The sequence below is a fragment of the Emys orbicularis genome, chromosome 6 (assembly GCF_028017835.1).
Source record: "Emys orbicularis isolate rEmyOrb1 chromosome 6, rEmyOrb1.hap1, whole genome shotgun sequence".
Classification (NCBI taxonomy): Eukaryota; Metazoa; Chordata; order Testudines; family Emydidae; genus Emys; species Emys orbicularis.
In genome coordinates, this window is record NC_088688.1 from 18,733,089 (window position 1) to 18,749,623 (window position 16,535).

General features: G+C 42.4%; 1 protein-coding gene across 1 annotated transcript in view; it reads left to right on the forward strand.

The window, feature by feature from the left end:
• The first annotated feature begins 2,849 nt into the window (after positions 1-2,849).
• Positions 2,850-16,535, forward strand: part of C6H18orf54 (chromosome 6 C18orf54 homolog) — a 35,123-nt gene continuing 21,437 nt past the window's right edge. Inside the window, exons 1-5 of the mRNA XM_065406254.1 lie at positions 2,850-3,025; positions 4,115-4,441; positions 9,609-10,388; positions 12,894-13,044; positions 16,213-16,321. Coding sequence (XP_065262326.1) covers positions 4,165-4,441; positions 9,609-10,388; positions 12,894-13,044; positions 16,213-16,321 — 1,317 coding nt within the window. The 5' untranslated portion in view covers positions 2,850-3,025; positions 4,115-4,164. The remainder of the gene's footprint in view (positions 3,026-4,114; positions 4,442-9,608; positions 10,389-12,893; positions 13,045-16,212; positions 16,322-16,535) is intronic.

A 16,535-nucleotide genomic window follows, 5' to 3' on the forward strand; every position in this document is an offset into this window, starting at 1 on the left:
CATGAGAACTATGCTTGGAAACCAAGCACTGTGTGGCAAAGTAGAGAGTTTATAAACTGTACATTAATTCGGTCAGAAGCCAATTGGCACAGTGGGTTGGTATCAGTAAAAGATACTGCTGACTACATCCTGAAGACCTCTTTTAGATGGCCAGTGCCACCTCGATTCTTTTTTACTGAATAATTTTATTAAGTTATATTTTTTGATACAGCACCCTTTATATTGTATGCCTTGGTTTATTTTAATTAATGCTAGAAAATGTATAAGAATTTTCCTGCTCTATTTAGAAGCATCCAGTGGGTGGGCACAAAAAAGTGACAACACCAAACATACTTCCTACCTCTTTCTGAGAATACACCTGCCTAGTATCTCTACAATTTCAGCTTTTCTGCTGCTACAGGTTTAAATAAATAAACCTGTCTATGAAAGAATGCACACATGAACACCACCTACTAGCAGCCCATGAGCGATGCAACCGATCATCAACCAGAGAGCAAAAATGCTGTCAAGTGCAAAGAGCAAACTTTATAGAAATATATTTTTAAATTATATAGTAAGGCCCATACTATATAATTTCAAAAAAAATATTTCTTAAAGTTTAAATCAGTTATGCTGGTTCTTGACCCAAAGATGAAAATTTTCTTGGGAACATTTAAGAAAAGGTGTACTAAGCTACATTTTAATACGCAAAAAATATCAGATTTTCCCCCTTCTGGAAACTTCTGTTTTGTTTTCTTTAGACGAAAGGGAATGCACTTTAAGTTATATGAGAATGTGCTGAAATGTGCAACATTTAACTGCTTCAATCCAAGGTTTCTAATTCCATTTAATTGGTTTTTTGCATGTTCCTAATGTGAAACAGGACTGAGTACTGGGAGCAGCACCATTTTCTAGATATTATTATTTATATTATCTTCATGCAGATGTGGTGTTTTACAAGCAAATATGATGCCTGAGTTCAGCTACATTGTTAACATTTAAATAGGTTTGGAGGCATTACATTTGTGTAGGTAAATACTGATTTCCCCATACACACACAAACCAACAAAAATATTTCCATTGATAATAACTGAAATGTACAGACAAGCAAAGTAACAAAATTTCTGTTTGAGAACTTACTAGTGTGCGATTTGAGAATATTTACTTCATATATTTTGACAGGTGATGTTGGCAATTTGTGTTTTAACTGTTACAAAGCTTTAACTTTTTAAATCTCACTCAGTCTACTCTCATTAAATTATTATTGTCTGTCACAGCCCACATTGTTATAGCCCTCCCCCCCCCCAAAAAAATCCCACAAATGTGAAAATTTAAAAATTGCTAGAACCTAGGAAAATGCTTAAAAATAAGCATTGTTATTATCCATCAAAATTATATAAAAAAAGTTAGTCGAATTCTGACAAGCTCCACATTTGAACTAGCCCCAAAATCTGATGGGGGGGAGCATTGAGGGGGAGATAGGAGGGGCGCTGTGCGGAGACAGGGCACTGGGGGACACTGAGGGAGAAACAGGGAGGAGGGGGTAAGGGGGGGAGAAAACCAGGCGGGCGCCGGGGGAACGCTGCTAGGGGGCAGAACGGATCCCTGGGGGAGTCGCTCAGTTCCGGGCGGGACAAACACTCGTATCGGGGCCCCAGCTCTCGACGTCTGTCTGACTTTGCCGCCCGGCGGGCTCCAGATTCTCCCCGCCGGCAACAGCTCCAGCCCCCCCCATCCCGTTCTCGGTGTGAGGCGGCCCGCGGGGCCCGTATTTACACTGTGCTCCGAGAGTGGTGGAGGAGCCTCTCCCGGGCGCCGCATGGTTCCAAGGACCGCCAGGCTCCGGGCAAAGCCAATCCGGTTCCTCCTCCTCCTCAGGGAGCTCCATGCAGCCGCCGCAGCAGAGAGATGGACTGAGCTGCTCAGCTCCCGTCCCTTCCCCGACCGGCCCGCACGCGGAGCTCAGCCCTGCGATGGCTGACGGGGGATGGGTATCTCGCGCGCTTCGCTAGGAACCCACCCGCCAGCTCTCCCTAGCCACGCCCACTGTGTGCGCCGTGGGGTCAGCCAGCCCCCTCCGGCCGTAGCGATCCACGGGCACAAACCACGGGCATACAGTGCCCTCGAATGCGGTCCGACACTAAAACCGCTGCAGGCAGGAGACAAGGGAGCTCAGCCTCACCCACAGCAGCCAGGCTGGGTGTGTCAGACATAACACCTCCCTGCTGCACCACTTACCCACCCAGCCCAGGCCTGGTTGGCAGGGTCCGCTCCTCACAATAGCGCAAGCGGGATATAGGAAAGCAAAGGCTTTGCTGCAAAGCCTTCCCTCGGCAACACCCTTCACGCCCCTGGCAGGTGTCCGCGGGTGCTCCGATGGTATCGCAATCACTATTACTGCGATGAGGGCCATATAAGGCCCTGGAGAGAGAGGTACATAATCTGCACGGACAGCAACGGGGACATGGAGGTGGGATGAAGAAAGAGGAGGGTTACTTCAGTGCAGCTAGTGGGGTGATCTAGGCATGTAGGCACATTTTAGTGGCTCGGCTTGATGGGTGGATAGACAAATAACATATTATTGGGTCCTCTATTGTAGACATCATTGAAGACGTAAGTTTCCAGGAAGGATTTAAGCGAGGAGTGGATCCTTTTCCTGGCACACAGGAGCGGGTCACCCAGACTCCAGCTCAGCTCTCTGAATCACAGCAGCGTGCGTCTGCCGCGGCGATATGTGGCAACGGCCCGCTGGGCATTCTGGGAGTTGTAGTCCCCAGCTTGCTCAGACGGAGGAGGTAAACTACAACTCCCAGGAAGGAGCGCAACCTGGTGCGCCTGCGCAGTGACTAGCCAAGCGCCATTTTGAAAGAAGTGTCGTTGTACTTTAAACTAGCGGGCGGCAACGGCGGCTCTCGGGTGCTGAGGAGAGTAGATGTCGCTGCTGACTGTCCCGGCTGGGTATGCGTATCTTAGAGCCCCCGCGGGGTGTCCAAGCCCCCCACTGGGGCTCAGCATTGTAGCCTCCCCGGCCGGAGCGGGGAGCGAGGTGCGGAGCGGGCCGTGGGGCGGAAGGTCTCTGGGGGCGGTGGGGGTCGGGGCTTGGCAACAGCCCTGCCTCTCGTGTGAGGTGCCAGCTTGGGCGAGGCTGTGATTTTCAAAGAAGCCTAAAGGAAGCTAGGTGCCTATTTTCCATGGGATTTAATTCCTTTAGGCTTCTTTGAAAATCCCAGCTTCAGCATTTAGTGCTAGTCTATGTTTATGACCCTTCAGTAAATGTCAATCCATGGAATTGTGATAAATTGGCTTGATCTTAATTGCATAGATAGGACGGAGGACCTGAAAAGCTCTTACAGCCTGTCCAATGTCACCCACACCTGTAGTTGGCAGGGGTCTTTAATACACCGTTCCCAGTCCTATTGCATCTAAACTGTTCTTGAATTTCTGCAATGACAGTGCTTTTATCACTTTGGTATATTCAACTGAACCACTTGCTTATACTGTTAAAAACCATTTTTACTAATCACTTCAATTTTGCTCTATTATTTTTTTGGTCTTCTGTGCTAGCTGTGATGTCATAGGATGACATTTTGGGATGTTCCAGCTGAAGGCAGGGGTCTGGCAGACTTTAATCTATTCATGTGCTAAATGCCCCTCTTGCTTTTAAACTGGGGCTAGCGGGGGTCTTTCAGTACTAAATGTTGTTTGGAAAAAGCTAGTTTAACAGTGTGGTGTCCGTACAGCATACAAGGTGCCTTTTGGATATGAACACTCAGATTCTTTCACTTTTCTCTGTCCAGATGCAGACTTTTTTGTTTTGTGCTCTGAATGCCTTTGTTTTTCTGATATTGCCTACTCATACATGTATAAATCATAAACTTTTTTTATTTTTTTAAAGCTCCGAGGTCAGTAGCTAGATTGAATATCTGGCTTTTAGCTGAATAAAAGCTTAAAATTGCTGAATGGAATCTGTTAGCTTTTAAATAGTGCAACTATCAAAATTGGTGAAACTCTTACTGGAAATTAATAAACATACAGATGCTTGATAAAATTAAATACAGATATTTGGAAGTACAGTGTATGAGAGGACATCTCAGTACAGGTTATATATTGCTTATATTTTTATTTCTTTACTCAGACTCTTCAGAAAGATGAGAGGAGATTCCATTAGTCATTTGGATAAAAGCCATGGCATGCTCATTTGAAAAAGACAGCATTTACTCGCCTGAATCTACTGTGTCTTCTCTCCTAGCAAGCTGCAGCCTTAACAGTAGTAACTCCTACTCAAACGGCTCAATTCAATACAAAGACAAGGTATACAACTCTGCATCTCAGGCTTTGGAGGCTTATATTGAAGATTTTGACCAAAGTCTTATGTCTTCAGAAGTAAGCACTGGAAAAATCTGCATAGGTCAGAGTACTCCTAAAGATAAGTCAGCAAAGTATGCTTCTGTACAAAAATACGGTATGTTTCCTGTAAATGAAGCTTAAATTGTGGTTTTGTTTAATATTTTGACATATCCCTAAAGAGAACATCTCATGAACTGGTTCTGTCATCTTTACAATTTTCAGTCTGTTCTTGTTTTGTTACGTATGGCTATAGATATCTTATTGAGACTTAATATTTTTAATTCCTTTTTGGAATTTGAAATCTGTCAAAAGTCTTAACACTGATCAGTAACCTAATTACGTGTTTTGTAGCTGAAATCTATTTGATTTAATGAATATTTGCTACATAACAAATTGTAAGCACATATTGTGTAATGAATGGTGCTTAGATAGTGATGCTTCTCATTCTCTGTAATAGTTAGTCTTCAGTAAAAATGAATTTTTATATTTAGTCTTTTAAAAATAAAACCATGTAAATTTGAAATTAGAGATCTATGGTGGAAGTGGAAGAAGTCTGCTAACTACACTTCCTCAGTTTCATCTCCTGTCTGTAGAAGTTTTTAGGTGTGTAAAGGAACCTGATCTCCTGGACTGCAAACTGGACTGGGGTGAAACTGCACTTCCATACTGTGCTGTTTACCTCTTACTTTCATATTAAAGATTAAATGAAACTTTTGTAAATAACTTAAGATTTGAAATCATAAGCAAATATAAGTAAAAGGTAGAATACTGCTGGAGTGGTGCATTATAAAGGGGCTACAGAATTTTGGTCTAATTTTAGTTGTTAGGTTTAGTGTGGTGGTGGCCTGTAATGTATACAGGCACTAACTATGGTCCATTTTGGCTTTAAACTCTGTGGCTATGTTTGGAATAGCTGTTATTGCCATATACATAAATATAGTGCAGGTCTTACCATGGGAGTGAATAAAACCACTGTTCTATATATGCCACACATTATATATGAAAGCACTGTTTTAGATCCCAATCCTGCATCACTTACTTACCTGCTTAAAACTGAGAATGTGAGTAATACCACTGAAGTCAATGGGATTACTCATTCTTAAAGTGAGGGTGTGTATGTTTGCAGGATTGAAGCTCTCACTTTTTTAAAAATGAAGTTATTGGGTCTACTGTCATATATCCGTTGATCTGTAGTGCCTTTAGTTACTATCAGTCCAACAGTGGTGAGCTTAATGGAAATCAAAATATCTTTCTGGGGACCCCAGAAAATGTATGTTTTTGAGATCTGAGAGATTGAGCTCTTAGCCAAAAACTAGTTTTGAGTTTTGTTGAAAAGCTGGAAAGTATCCTTATCAGATGGCAAATGTCACTGACACAATGGACTTAAATGCTATTTTAAAAATAGAAAACATGTCAGTGATACCGCAGTGAATATTGCGTGTCCTGGATCTTAAGCAGGTGTAATTTTATGGAAAATTCTACATTTGGGGGGGGGGGGGAAGAGGGGGAAAAAATATGGTAGAACAACTTAATGAGTAACTGATGTTTGGACCTAATCAGAGGCTAAAAATGTTAGGATAAGTCACTGTGGGGAAATAGATTTGTGGATAGTGGGCTAGGACACAGTCATAGGTACAGGAATAAACTTACTGCTCTGCAGCTGATTAAATATAAATCATCTCCACAATATATGATGTGCATGTATAGAACATAATAATGTAAATCAGTGCCTAAACTTCGATCTTGACAAGGATTCAATTTCTGTTCCTAGAGTGATATCAGAATTATATAAAACTAATTTACCTGAGCACCTCTTAGGTGCTGGTGGTATTATCAGTTCAGATAGTTGGGGTTTACTTGTTGCTTTATCTGAACTAGAGTTTTTGGCTGCACCATGACTAGGAACAAATGTTTGTAGAAGTTTTGCATTAGTCTTTACAGCTGTGTTAGTTAATTGATTGCCAATAAACTCAAGTTAACTCTAATTACCACCACCAGAAACTCTAGTCAGAAACACCTGGAGATGTGAGGGTGTGAGAGAAACTGTTTTAGTGGCATGCAGTTTGTTTATGGTTAGATAAGGCTGATATTCTTGTTTAATAGCTTTCTGATTCTAGTGCTTGTTTAAAAACAACTTTTTCTGTTTAGAGAAAATATTTTCTCTTTCCCTTGGATACTGAAAGCACTTTACAAACTGAGCCCCCAATTCTGCACTGAGCCTCATTGGTGGTGCTCTACTGAGCATATGTATGCATGTTCTACATTTGCAAGACTGGATGTGTTTAATACAGTAGATTAATACATTATGCAGTTGAAACTGCTGGAAGATTTTCGGTAGTAAAAACACCTAAAATGGAATTTGGCTAGGAAGGTAGAATACACTTTAATGATGCCATCAGAATCTCAGTTTTAGAAATCTCTTCTAAAAGACTGAATTCTGACCCTGCATAGCTTGTGAGTTCTATTATAATCACAGGCTGACATTCTGTAGCTGCAGGCTATTGTCTTGTCCTTTCAATTCTACTTTTCTCTTCTAATATACTTGCTGCACTTCGGGGTAGACAGGGAATCGGCTTTAATATTCATGTATAGGTGACAGTCAGTCACTATTCAGCCTGAAATATTACGGATGTATTACCAAAATGCCTAACCTTGAAGGAAGGCATGCCCTAAAATTGGACACCTCTGTTTCTTTTGCTGATGCTAGATCCTACAGTATTCAAGTTGTAAGATTTTTTTGGGGGGGAGGGGTGGGCAGAGGCTGTCTTATGTCTGTGAGACTCCATGTGCACTTGTGGTGCTACATAATGTTGTGATAACAGCTACAATTTACATATGATAGCAACTTGGGCGCTCTCTATAGGAGTTCAACATTTGTACATGGAAAAAGTAAAGTTAGCTGTATTCTGTGTCCCAGTAAAACTTTAAAATTAAAAAGCTAATTGCTGAAAAGGTTTCAGCATCCTATGAGTTCTGTGCACCCTGTAAATTGTCATTTGAAATGTATTATGGGCAAAATGGACAGCTGTGCACGTGTGTACCTAAAATCTGTGTAATTCATGTTTATATACGAATGCAATTCTTTGAAAATAGAGTACTCAGCCCTGGTCTACAGTACAAACTTACGCTATCTAAGTTCCCTGTAAGCTGCGCAGCAGCCTTCTTAGCGCCATGCAGACACTCAGGGAACCCGCCCGGGGGACCTGCTGCAGCTGGCCCCAACCTAGCCCGGCCTCCAACCTGCCTCGGCCGGGACAGCCCTCCCCCGGTCCCAACTCTGCTGTGCCCGGACTGGCCGAAGCACCCCTCCCCTGGCCCAAACCCACCCCTGGCCTGGACCTGCCAGGAGAGGGGCGCCTATCCTGTGGCCCCAGCCTTGGAGCTGCTGCAGTAGGGAGAGGGGCCTCTCCTACTCCCCCTCCCCCCAGCTCAGGTGCTGTTGAGGGAAGAGAGGGCTGGGGGGAGTCCTCTCTCTCCCCACCGTAGCCCTGGAGCACCCTCCTGCACCCCAAAGTCCTCATCCCTGACCCCACCCCAGAGCCTGCACCCCCAACCAGAGCCCTCATCCTCAGCACCCAACCCTCTGGCCCAGCCCTGAGCCCCTCCTCCCTGGCCCCACCCCAGAGCCTGCACCCCCAGCTGGATCCCTCATACCCCCTGCATCCCAATCCTCTGCCCCAGCCCTGAGCCCTTCATCCCCACCCCAAAGCTGGATTTTCCACACCTCTGAGTGACACAGTTATACTGACTGAACTCCCAGTGTAGACTGACCTATGTCGACAGGAGAGCTTCTCTCCCATCAACATAGCTACTGCCTCTCAGGCAGGTGGAGAAGCTCTCCCAGCAGTGAGGTAGTGTCTTCACTAAATGCTGTAGCAGAGCTATAAGTATAGACAAGCCCTGGGTGATTAATAGTATTTCTGACAGAAGACAGGGGGAGGTTATGTAGTTGAGCAAACTTAAAAAAAAAAAAGTGACAGTTCCCTTCTGGCTAAGGATCTTTGTTTAGTTTATAGAGTGCTATACAAATATGAAAAGATCCTTATTGCCATCTTCTTTAAACAGCTAGCACAAATAGAGTTCAAATTGCAGACTTGTCTGTGTGACTACAAAAAAGATAATTAGGAAAGCTCTTCCCAAGAGCTTCTTTTGGGGATAGGTAGGCTGCAAGCTTTTGATGTAACTTTTTTTTTTGGGAGGGGGCTTATATTTGTGACCCAAATTGTAGTCAGGCACAGAAGTGACTGTGGGATGCCTGAGCAGAAATTAGAGTTGGAATGCAAGCCAAGTAATTAAGTGGCTTTATGAAGAAAGTGAGTATTTAACTGACACAACTTTAACTTCCTAAAAATACTAACAGGAATATTTATTGCTAATATATGCCAAGATTTGTTTCTAGGGGTTTGCATTGGGAGGTCCGCCTTTATAAGCATGGGGATTCAACATCCTACAGGGAGAACAGTTGAATTCCATTTTGGATCTTGCATATGAACAAGTTCTGGGTAGAGGATGATTTGTATATCCTATCCTTATCCTAGGTTACCATCTTAGAGGAATGCACTGCTGTTGGGGAAAGGAAGGTTTGTCCATACCACTTTGTATCAGAGTTTATTCCTCTGCAGTGAAACAAAGATGGCAGCTTAGATCCCCTTCCTTCTAGGAGTCTGAGAACTTCTTGGTAGCAATATTTTAGCGGTATTTTCATTGTTTTTATCCCTCTGCTCTGTGACCAACTTTCTGGTGATGTTTGCATTGGGGTGGATAAACTGTATCTCACTGAGAACTCCCCCAGGCTCCCCTCCCCCTGCCAAGCTGCATCTTCCTGGGCATCAAACAAAATGAAGCTCTAGATCCATAATGCCTCCAATCCAGGTGATGTCTGAAATATGCTGCCATTTATAGTCAAAACACTTCTCTGAATGGTGCACCGTTTTGGTTTTATGAATCATATAAACAGCAGAAAGAAGTTGCTAGATTTTCCCCGTAACCATCCCCCTCTACAGTTCCACAGGCATAACATGAGTATCTTGACTCATGGGGACTTTTAAGACAAAAGTTTTAAATGACTTTATTTTGTTCATTTTTGCCACCAATATTTTGAGAGAAGTGGAGTCAGAATTGTTAGACTGTAATGCTTTGAAACATCAGTATACAATATTCACATTGTAATTTAGTAAAAGAACTGTAATGTAAAAATGTATCTATTATAGGTTTTTTAAATACATGGTTTTAATGCGTTTTTTAAATTTAGGAAAATATATAACAGTCTCTTTGTTTTTCAGCTTTGGAGGACTTTAACCAGCAAGTAAAACTCAACTCCATTGCCTCACCTTTTATAAGACAAACTGTTTGTGACCCAGACTTGATTAGTCTCACCACAGATGATCTACTAGCATTTCCAGCAGATGGATCACTGCCTTTTATCCACAGGATTCCTTCTGGGTCAGGGCTTCAAAGTGGCAAGTGGATTAGGAAGTCACTGAAAAAACCTGCCTTCTATCCTTATCAGACTTCTTCATTTGATGTTGAAAAAGACTTTGATTTCCAAGACAATGGCAACGCTGTGGATAATCGAAATCATTACAGAGACATTGACAAAGAGAAACACAAGGTGTATAAATCTCACAAATATAATTCTATATTTTCTAAAGAAAATGCAGGGGATTGCCTTTTTCAACAACACTCTGAGTCCATTTCTGTCAAGAATTATCCAAGGTGGCTTACTAGCCATAAGTCTGACTTGAATGTGTCGGGGATAAGTAGTATTCCTGATTTCAAGTACCCAATCTGGCTAAAGAGTCATAACCTTTTATGTGATTCAGCTAATCAAAGTTTTATTCAAACATTTAACATGCAAGATGAATTTTCCTCTTCACAAATGTGTGAGAGTATGAAAAAAAACTACATTGTGAATAAATTAGACTGCAATTCTTTTGAACAAAATAGTTATCTGGAGCCAACAGGTGACAGTGAAGTAACAGGAAATTGCCGATATGTCAGACCAAGTACAGACTTCCAACCTGGCAATGTTCTCTCAAGACAGTCCAAACAGCCATTCAGAGGTAACTGCATTACATAGCCATTCAGAGGTAACTGCATTACACATGATTTGTTTTGAATGTTTCTTGAGAATGTTAAATGCAAAATGTTACTCTTTTAGTCACACATGACCGAACATGCTCCTGCTATATTGCGCAGAGTGAACCACTGCACAGTAAGACAATTCACACCTATCCTACATGGGGGAGTGGTGAAAAATCCATGCTCCTGAGTATTTAGGCATATTGAAGGACTTTGATGATACACTCTATAAATATTGTTGAATCAGCCTAGCTACCGCCTCTTGAGGGGGTGGATTTACTACAGAGACGGAAAAACCTGGTGGTCTAGAAAGTGTCTACACTATGGTGCTACTGCAGCACAGCTGCAGTGCTATAGCTGTGCTGCTGTAGAGTCCATAATATTAACATTCTCTAAGTTAGAGTGAACAAAGGGCACTTTACTCCTAAATGAGAGTACCTATACAGAGTTAACACTGTTTTAATTTATGCACCTTGACTTCACACTTCTAGCTGGTTTGCCTTTGTGACCAGCCTCTGCCAGTTTCTCCCAAAACAGCAGCAGCAGATACCACACTGAGAATACCTGTGAGCCGCTGTAGCAGGAGAGAATGGAGGGAGCTGGACATTACTGTGCCCATTTGTGCGATATGGGGAGAAGGACTCAGCGCCCTATCCCTGCAGGGGGCACAACGTGGCGCTGTAGCTCCCTCAACTCCTTAGGGGATGAGAAAGCCGAGCTTACCCCATAGCCAGTTTGTGTCCAGTTTCCGATCCTCCCTGGGAGCATCATGTGGAGTGGGTGCTCTTTCAATTCCCAGGGTGGGGGGCAGCTTGCTGATCTGGACTCCATTCATAAATCCCCCAGCATGTGGTGCCAGCAGCCCACCCCCAACAGCTTTTTCCTGTTGCTAGCTAATGTGGTTAGTCATGTAGCTCAAGGGGTAGAAGTCTGTGCTGCAGTGTTGATGTATGGTTGGGATTGGATTTATTTAAAAAAAAAAAAACCCTAGGAAATTCATATAAAATCTAATTAAAACCATTATTTTAGATGACAAAGTCAAGCACTCAGAAGTTCGGAAATGTCATTTACAGATGCCTGCATAACTTTAGTTTGCACCCCTTTGTGTATATGTATTTTTAATTATATTATCACATTTTTTTTTTTTTTTCACAGGACCCCTACCTCACTCAGTCCAGAGGCTGGCTGGACAGGTAGTTGAATTAGAGTTGCACGTGAAAACATAAATCTGCCACTTCCTAATTTTCGAGTGCTTGACTTTGCAACCTAACTAATGCAGTTTTTGTATGTAATTACATATGGTGTGTGCGCAAGCAGAACTTCTTGAAGTACCTATTATGTAACACTATGAAGAGGAAAACTCACCTATTTGCCAGCCATTTAAGAACCCTCAATATTAACGTAGATTTGATTAAATGATCTTAATATCAGAGTGCTTTATAAAGTTAAGGAATCTTGAATGTTGTATTCTATAAGTGAGTTATGGAAGGAAACATCTGACTGCCTGGAAAGGCTGTGGCTATGTTAACTTTCCCTTCAATGCACATCTGACACAGATGTGCAATTGAACAATTATAGGCCCCACAGCAGGGGTCGGTAACCTCTGGCACGCGGCTCGCCAGGGTAAGCACCCTGCCAGGCCGGGCCAGTTTGTTTACCTGCTGCGTCTGCAGGTTTGGCGGATCGCGGCTCCCACTGGCCGCGGTTTGCCGCTCCAGGCCAATGGGGGCTGCGGGAAGCGGCGCGGGCCGAGGGATGTGCTGGCTGCAGCTTCCTGCCACCCCCCATTGGCCGGGAGCGGCGAACCGTGGCCAGTGGGAGCCTTGATCGGCTGAACCTGCAGACGCGGCAGGTAAACAAACCGGCCTGACCCGCCAGGGTGCTTACCCTGGCGAGCTGCGTGCCAGAGGTTGCCGACCCCTGCCCTACAGCCACAATAAAGATCAGCAGAGGCACTGATGCTGGAGGTCCCCCACTATAAACATGAGACAGATGTCAGGGCATTCTTTGTGAGGGATACTCAACTTTGGAATTCTCTTTTCCCCAAGTGTTGAGGTGGGTTGAAGGCTAAAGAGTTTTTGTTTACTGTAGAGGTTATTTTATCTTCTGGGATGTTGGGAAGAGCAGTCCACTGTATTTGAGACTTTTCTGGGGACTTAAAGCTTGGAATGGAGACCTATTTATGTTTTATAAAATCATATGACAAGATTTTTAAAAATAGGTGCCTAGAGTTAGTCTCATAGTTCCATATTAAGAGGCTTAATTTCATATTTAAGCAAAATTTTAGGCATCACACTTTGAAAATTTTGGCAATAATGTCTGTGAAAGATGACAGGCTATTTCCAGTGTCTTACAAATTATTTAGAATAAGTCTGAACAGTATCATGTAATAATGAAAGTGAAATTGCTGACTTGAAGAATCTTGGTGTATAGTAACGGGTGATACTGTGTTGTGTTTTTTTTGTTTGTTTTTTCTGTTTTTTAAGATGACCAGATTGAGTTGCTTATCTTGAAGGCAAAGAGAACTCTAGAGTCTTCTGTTGAGAATTTATCAAGTGCTCTGAAAAATGATGGCAGCCCTTGTACAGTAGATATACTGGAAGCAGAAAGATCCTGGGAAAATGTTCCAGTTGCTTTGTGAGTAAACAAAAATAAACATTAAAACAATTTGTTCTTGAAAGTGTATCATATCGTACTTAGGCAATGTGGTGTGTATGCTGTAGATCAGTGGTTCTCTCTCTTTTATATATAACATGTATGGCCCTGAGGATGTCACATGGACCGCAGCTGTGTGCTGATTGGGCTGCAAGCGGCCCGCAGGTTGAGAACCACTGCTATAGATAATTTTAGATCAGCATGATTTGCTCACATATAAATGCTAAGGAAAGAGAAGGGAGTTGTGACGGGTTGGATCACAGAAACCCCCTTGGGAGCTGCCACCCGATGTGCAAAGACTACCCCTGCTTCTGTTTTCCCTGCCAGCTCAGGATTCCAGCACCCTGTCTTGCTGAGCCAGCCACTCCTGTCCGGCTCCAACACAGGCCCAGGGTCTGAATCACTTGTCCCAAAGCTGCAAGTTTACCTGAAACCAGCTTACAGGAGTGTGCTCGTCTTTAGCACTCAGATGCCCAACTCCCAATGGGGTCTAAACCCAGATAAATCCGTTTTACCCTGCATAAAGTTTATGCAGGGCAAACTCATAAATTGTTCGCCCTCTATAACACTGATAGAGAGATATGCACAGTTGTTTGCTCCCCCAGGTATTAATACATACTCTGAGTAAATTACTAAATAAAAAGTGATTTTATTAAATACAGACAGAAGGATTTAAGTGGTTCAAAGTAGTAACAGACAGAACAAAGTAAGTCACAAGCAAAATAAAATAAAATGCGCAAATCTATGCCTAATCAAACTAAATACAGATAAGTTCCTCACCAGTTCCAGAATGCTCCCTTTTACAGGCTAATCTCCCTTTAGCCTGGGTCCAGCAATCTCTCACAACCCCTGTAGACTCTGTCTTTTGTTTCAGTTTCTTTCAAGTATCCTGGGGGGGTGGAGAGGCTCCTTCTTTAGCCAGCTGAAGACAAAATGGAGGGGCCTCCCCCAGGTTTAAATAGACTCTCTCTTGTGGGTGGAGACCTCCCTCCTATGCAAAGTCCAGCTCCAAGATGGAGTTCTGGAGTCACCTGGGCAAGTCACATGTCCCTGCATGACTCAGTCTTTACAGGCTGAAGCCATTGTCCACATGGTATCTTGCATGTCTCCAGGAAGACTTCTTATGTGGATTGGAGCATTCCAAGATGCATTGTTCCCCAAGTGTTTCCTGATCAGGTACTTAACCTGGCGAATTCCTTCCTAAAGAAGCTGACCAAATGCCTCCCAAAGCTTACTTAGAAACCAAGCAAGCATACAGCCCATATTCTTAACCTCAAGTAGAAAATGATATATATATGTACAAATAGGATGAATAGATATAGTAGACCATAACCTTTACGGAGATATGTTACCTGGCACCGGCAGCACAAAACATATTCCAGTTATGTCATACATACATTTATAAGCACCCCCTCCCCATAAAGCCTTATGGGGTACACCGTCACAGGAGTGTTTTTAGAAGATATTTTATCATATTAGGTGGTACACTACTGTCTCCTGTTCAATCATATTATCAATTATCAGGTTTCTACTTTCACTAAACCCACTTTGATATATTTCTGGATCACTATTTTTGTAAATTTTGTTAGTGCAGGAAAAGTTTTGATGTAAGGGAACACACTGACACGTTATTCATTTGTTTATGGGGGGAAAATTGATAGCTGTGGAGGCTCCTGGACAGCTTCAGAGATGGGTTTAGATTCTTGGACTGGGTGTTTGGAATAGTCCTGGATGTAAAATTCCACTTGTCCGACAGAAAAGGATTGTCTTCTACAGGACCAAATAATGTGACCTACGCTGTAAGGGAAAGTAACCTTAAATGTTCTGATTTGAAAATGAAGTCAAGGGGGGAGGATTAGCTAACACAGGAAAAGAGGTCCGTGGTGTAAATAGGATGTTTTGATGAGTTATTTGAAAGAGGAGAGCGAAGATTCTTGGTGCATTGGTAGATGAGTATTGTTCCAAATATAGGGAACAGACCGAATTTGGTATAGTGGAAAGCTATAGTAAAAAATGTTAATATCTCATCTTCCTTTCCACTACACCCCCTCCTTTTTTAAAATGACTATGAAGGTTTTGTCTTCACAGAAAAAGTGGAACTTAATCACCAGTGGTGGAAAGTGGTGCAGACAGGGCTCACCTGTCAGTACCAGTGGTGGAATTGAACTTGTGTTGAATCACATTTTGGCTAGGGTAGGCATGGGATCATAGAAATGTAGGGCTGGAAGGGACCTTAAAGAGGTCATCTACTCCATCCCCACACGCTGAGGCAGGGTTAAGTATACCTAGACCATCCCTGAGGGTTTGTCTAACCTGTTTTTTAAAACCTTCAATGATGGGGATTCCACAACCTCCTTAAGTAACGTATTCCCTTGCTTAGCTGTTTAGAAAGATTTTTTTCCTAATATTTAACCTAAATCTCCCATGCTGCAAATTAAGCCAATTACTTCTTGTCCTACCCTCAGTGGACGTGGAGAACAATTGATCATGGTCATCTTTAAAACAACTTTTTATATATTTGAAAACTTATCATGTTCCCCTCCCCAGCCTCTTCTCCTCTAGACTAAACGTGCCCAATTCTTTCGCCCTTTCCTCCTAGATCATGTCTTCGAAACATTTTAGCACTTTTATTATTCTCCTCTGTACTATCTCCAGTTTCATTGTTTTTCTTAGTGTGGTGCCCAAAACTGGACATAGTACTCCATCTGAAGGCCTCACCAGTGCCAAGTAGAGCGGAACAGTTATCTTCTGTGTCTTATGTACCATACCTCTGTTAATACACCCCAGCATCACGCTGTTGACTAAATTTCAAATTGTGACCCACTAACCCACAAATTCTTTTCTGCGGTGCTGCTGCCTAGCCAGTTATTTCCCACTTTATATTTTGCATTTGATTTTTTTTTCCCTTCCTAAGTGCAGTACTTTGCATTTGTCTTTATTTAATTTCATCTTGTTGGTTTCAGAGCAATTCTCCAATTTATCAGCATCATTCTAATCCTGTCCTCTGCAACCTCTCCCAGCTTTTTGTTATCTGTATATTTTATAAGCATATGAAACATTAGTTCCAATGACATGTGAATGTATTTTATAGCAATTTGAGTTTGTAAAGCTGTTTCATACTTTCAATTGCATGTTTAACTTTTTGTTTAGCAAACCTCCAGTGCCTGTACACTGTGAGGAAGATGAGAACACTCTACAATCTCCCAAGGCTAACATGGTTAATGAATTCCTTGAAGACTGTTTAAATAATGACAATCAGGTAGGTTAAGCTGAATTATGCCTGTTTTGTAATATTTCTTGCTTATAGTAGTCTTAAAGGAAATCATAACCCTTTACAGTTCTGTAAGTTGTTTCTAGTGCATGTGCTAACATGGGCATTAAAAGTACATAAGCCCAATAAATAGTAGCATGAGGAACACTTGTAAATTGGTTTCTGTTCTAGCTTTAATAATGAGTTAACAGCAAAAGGAAAA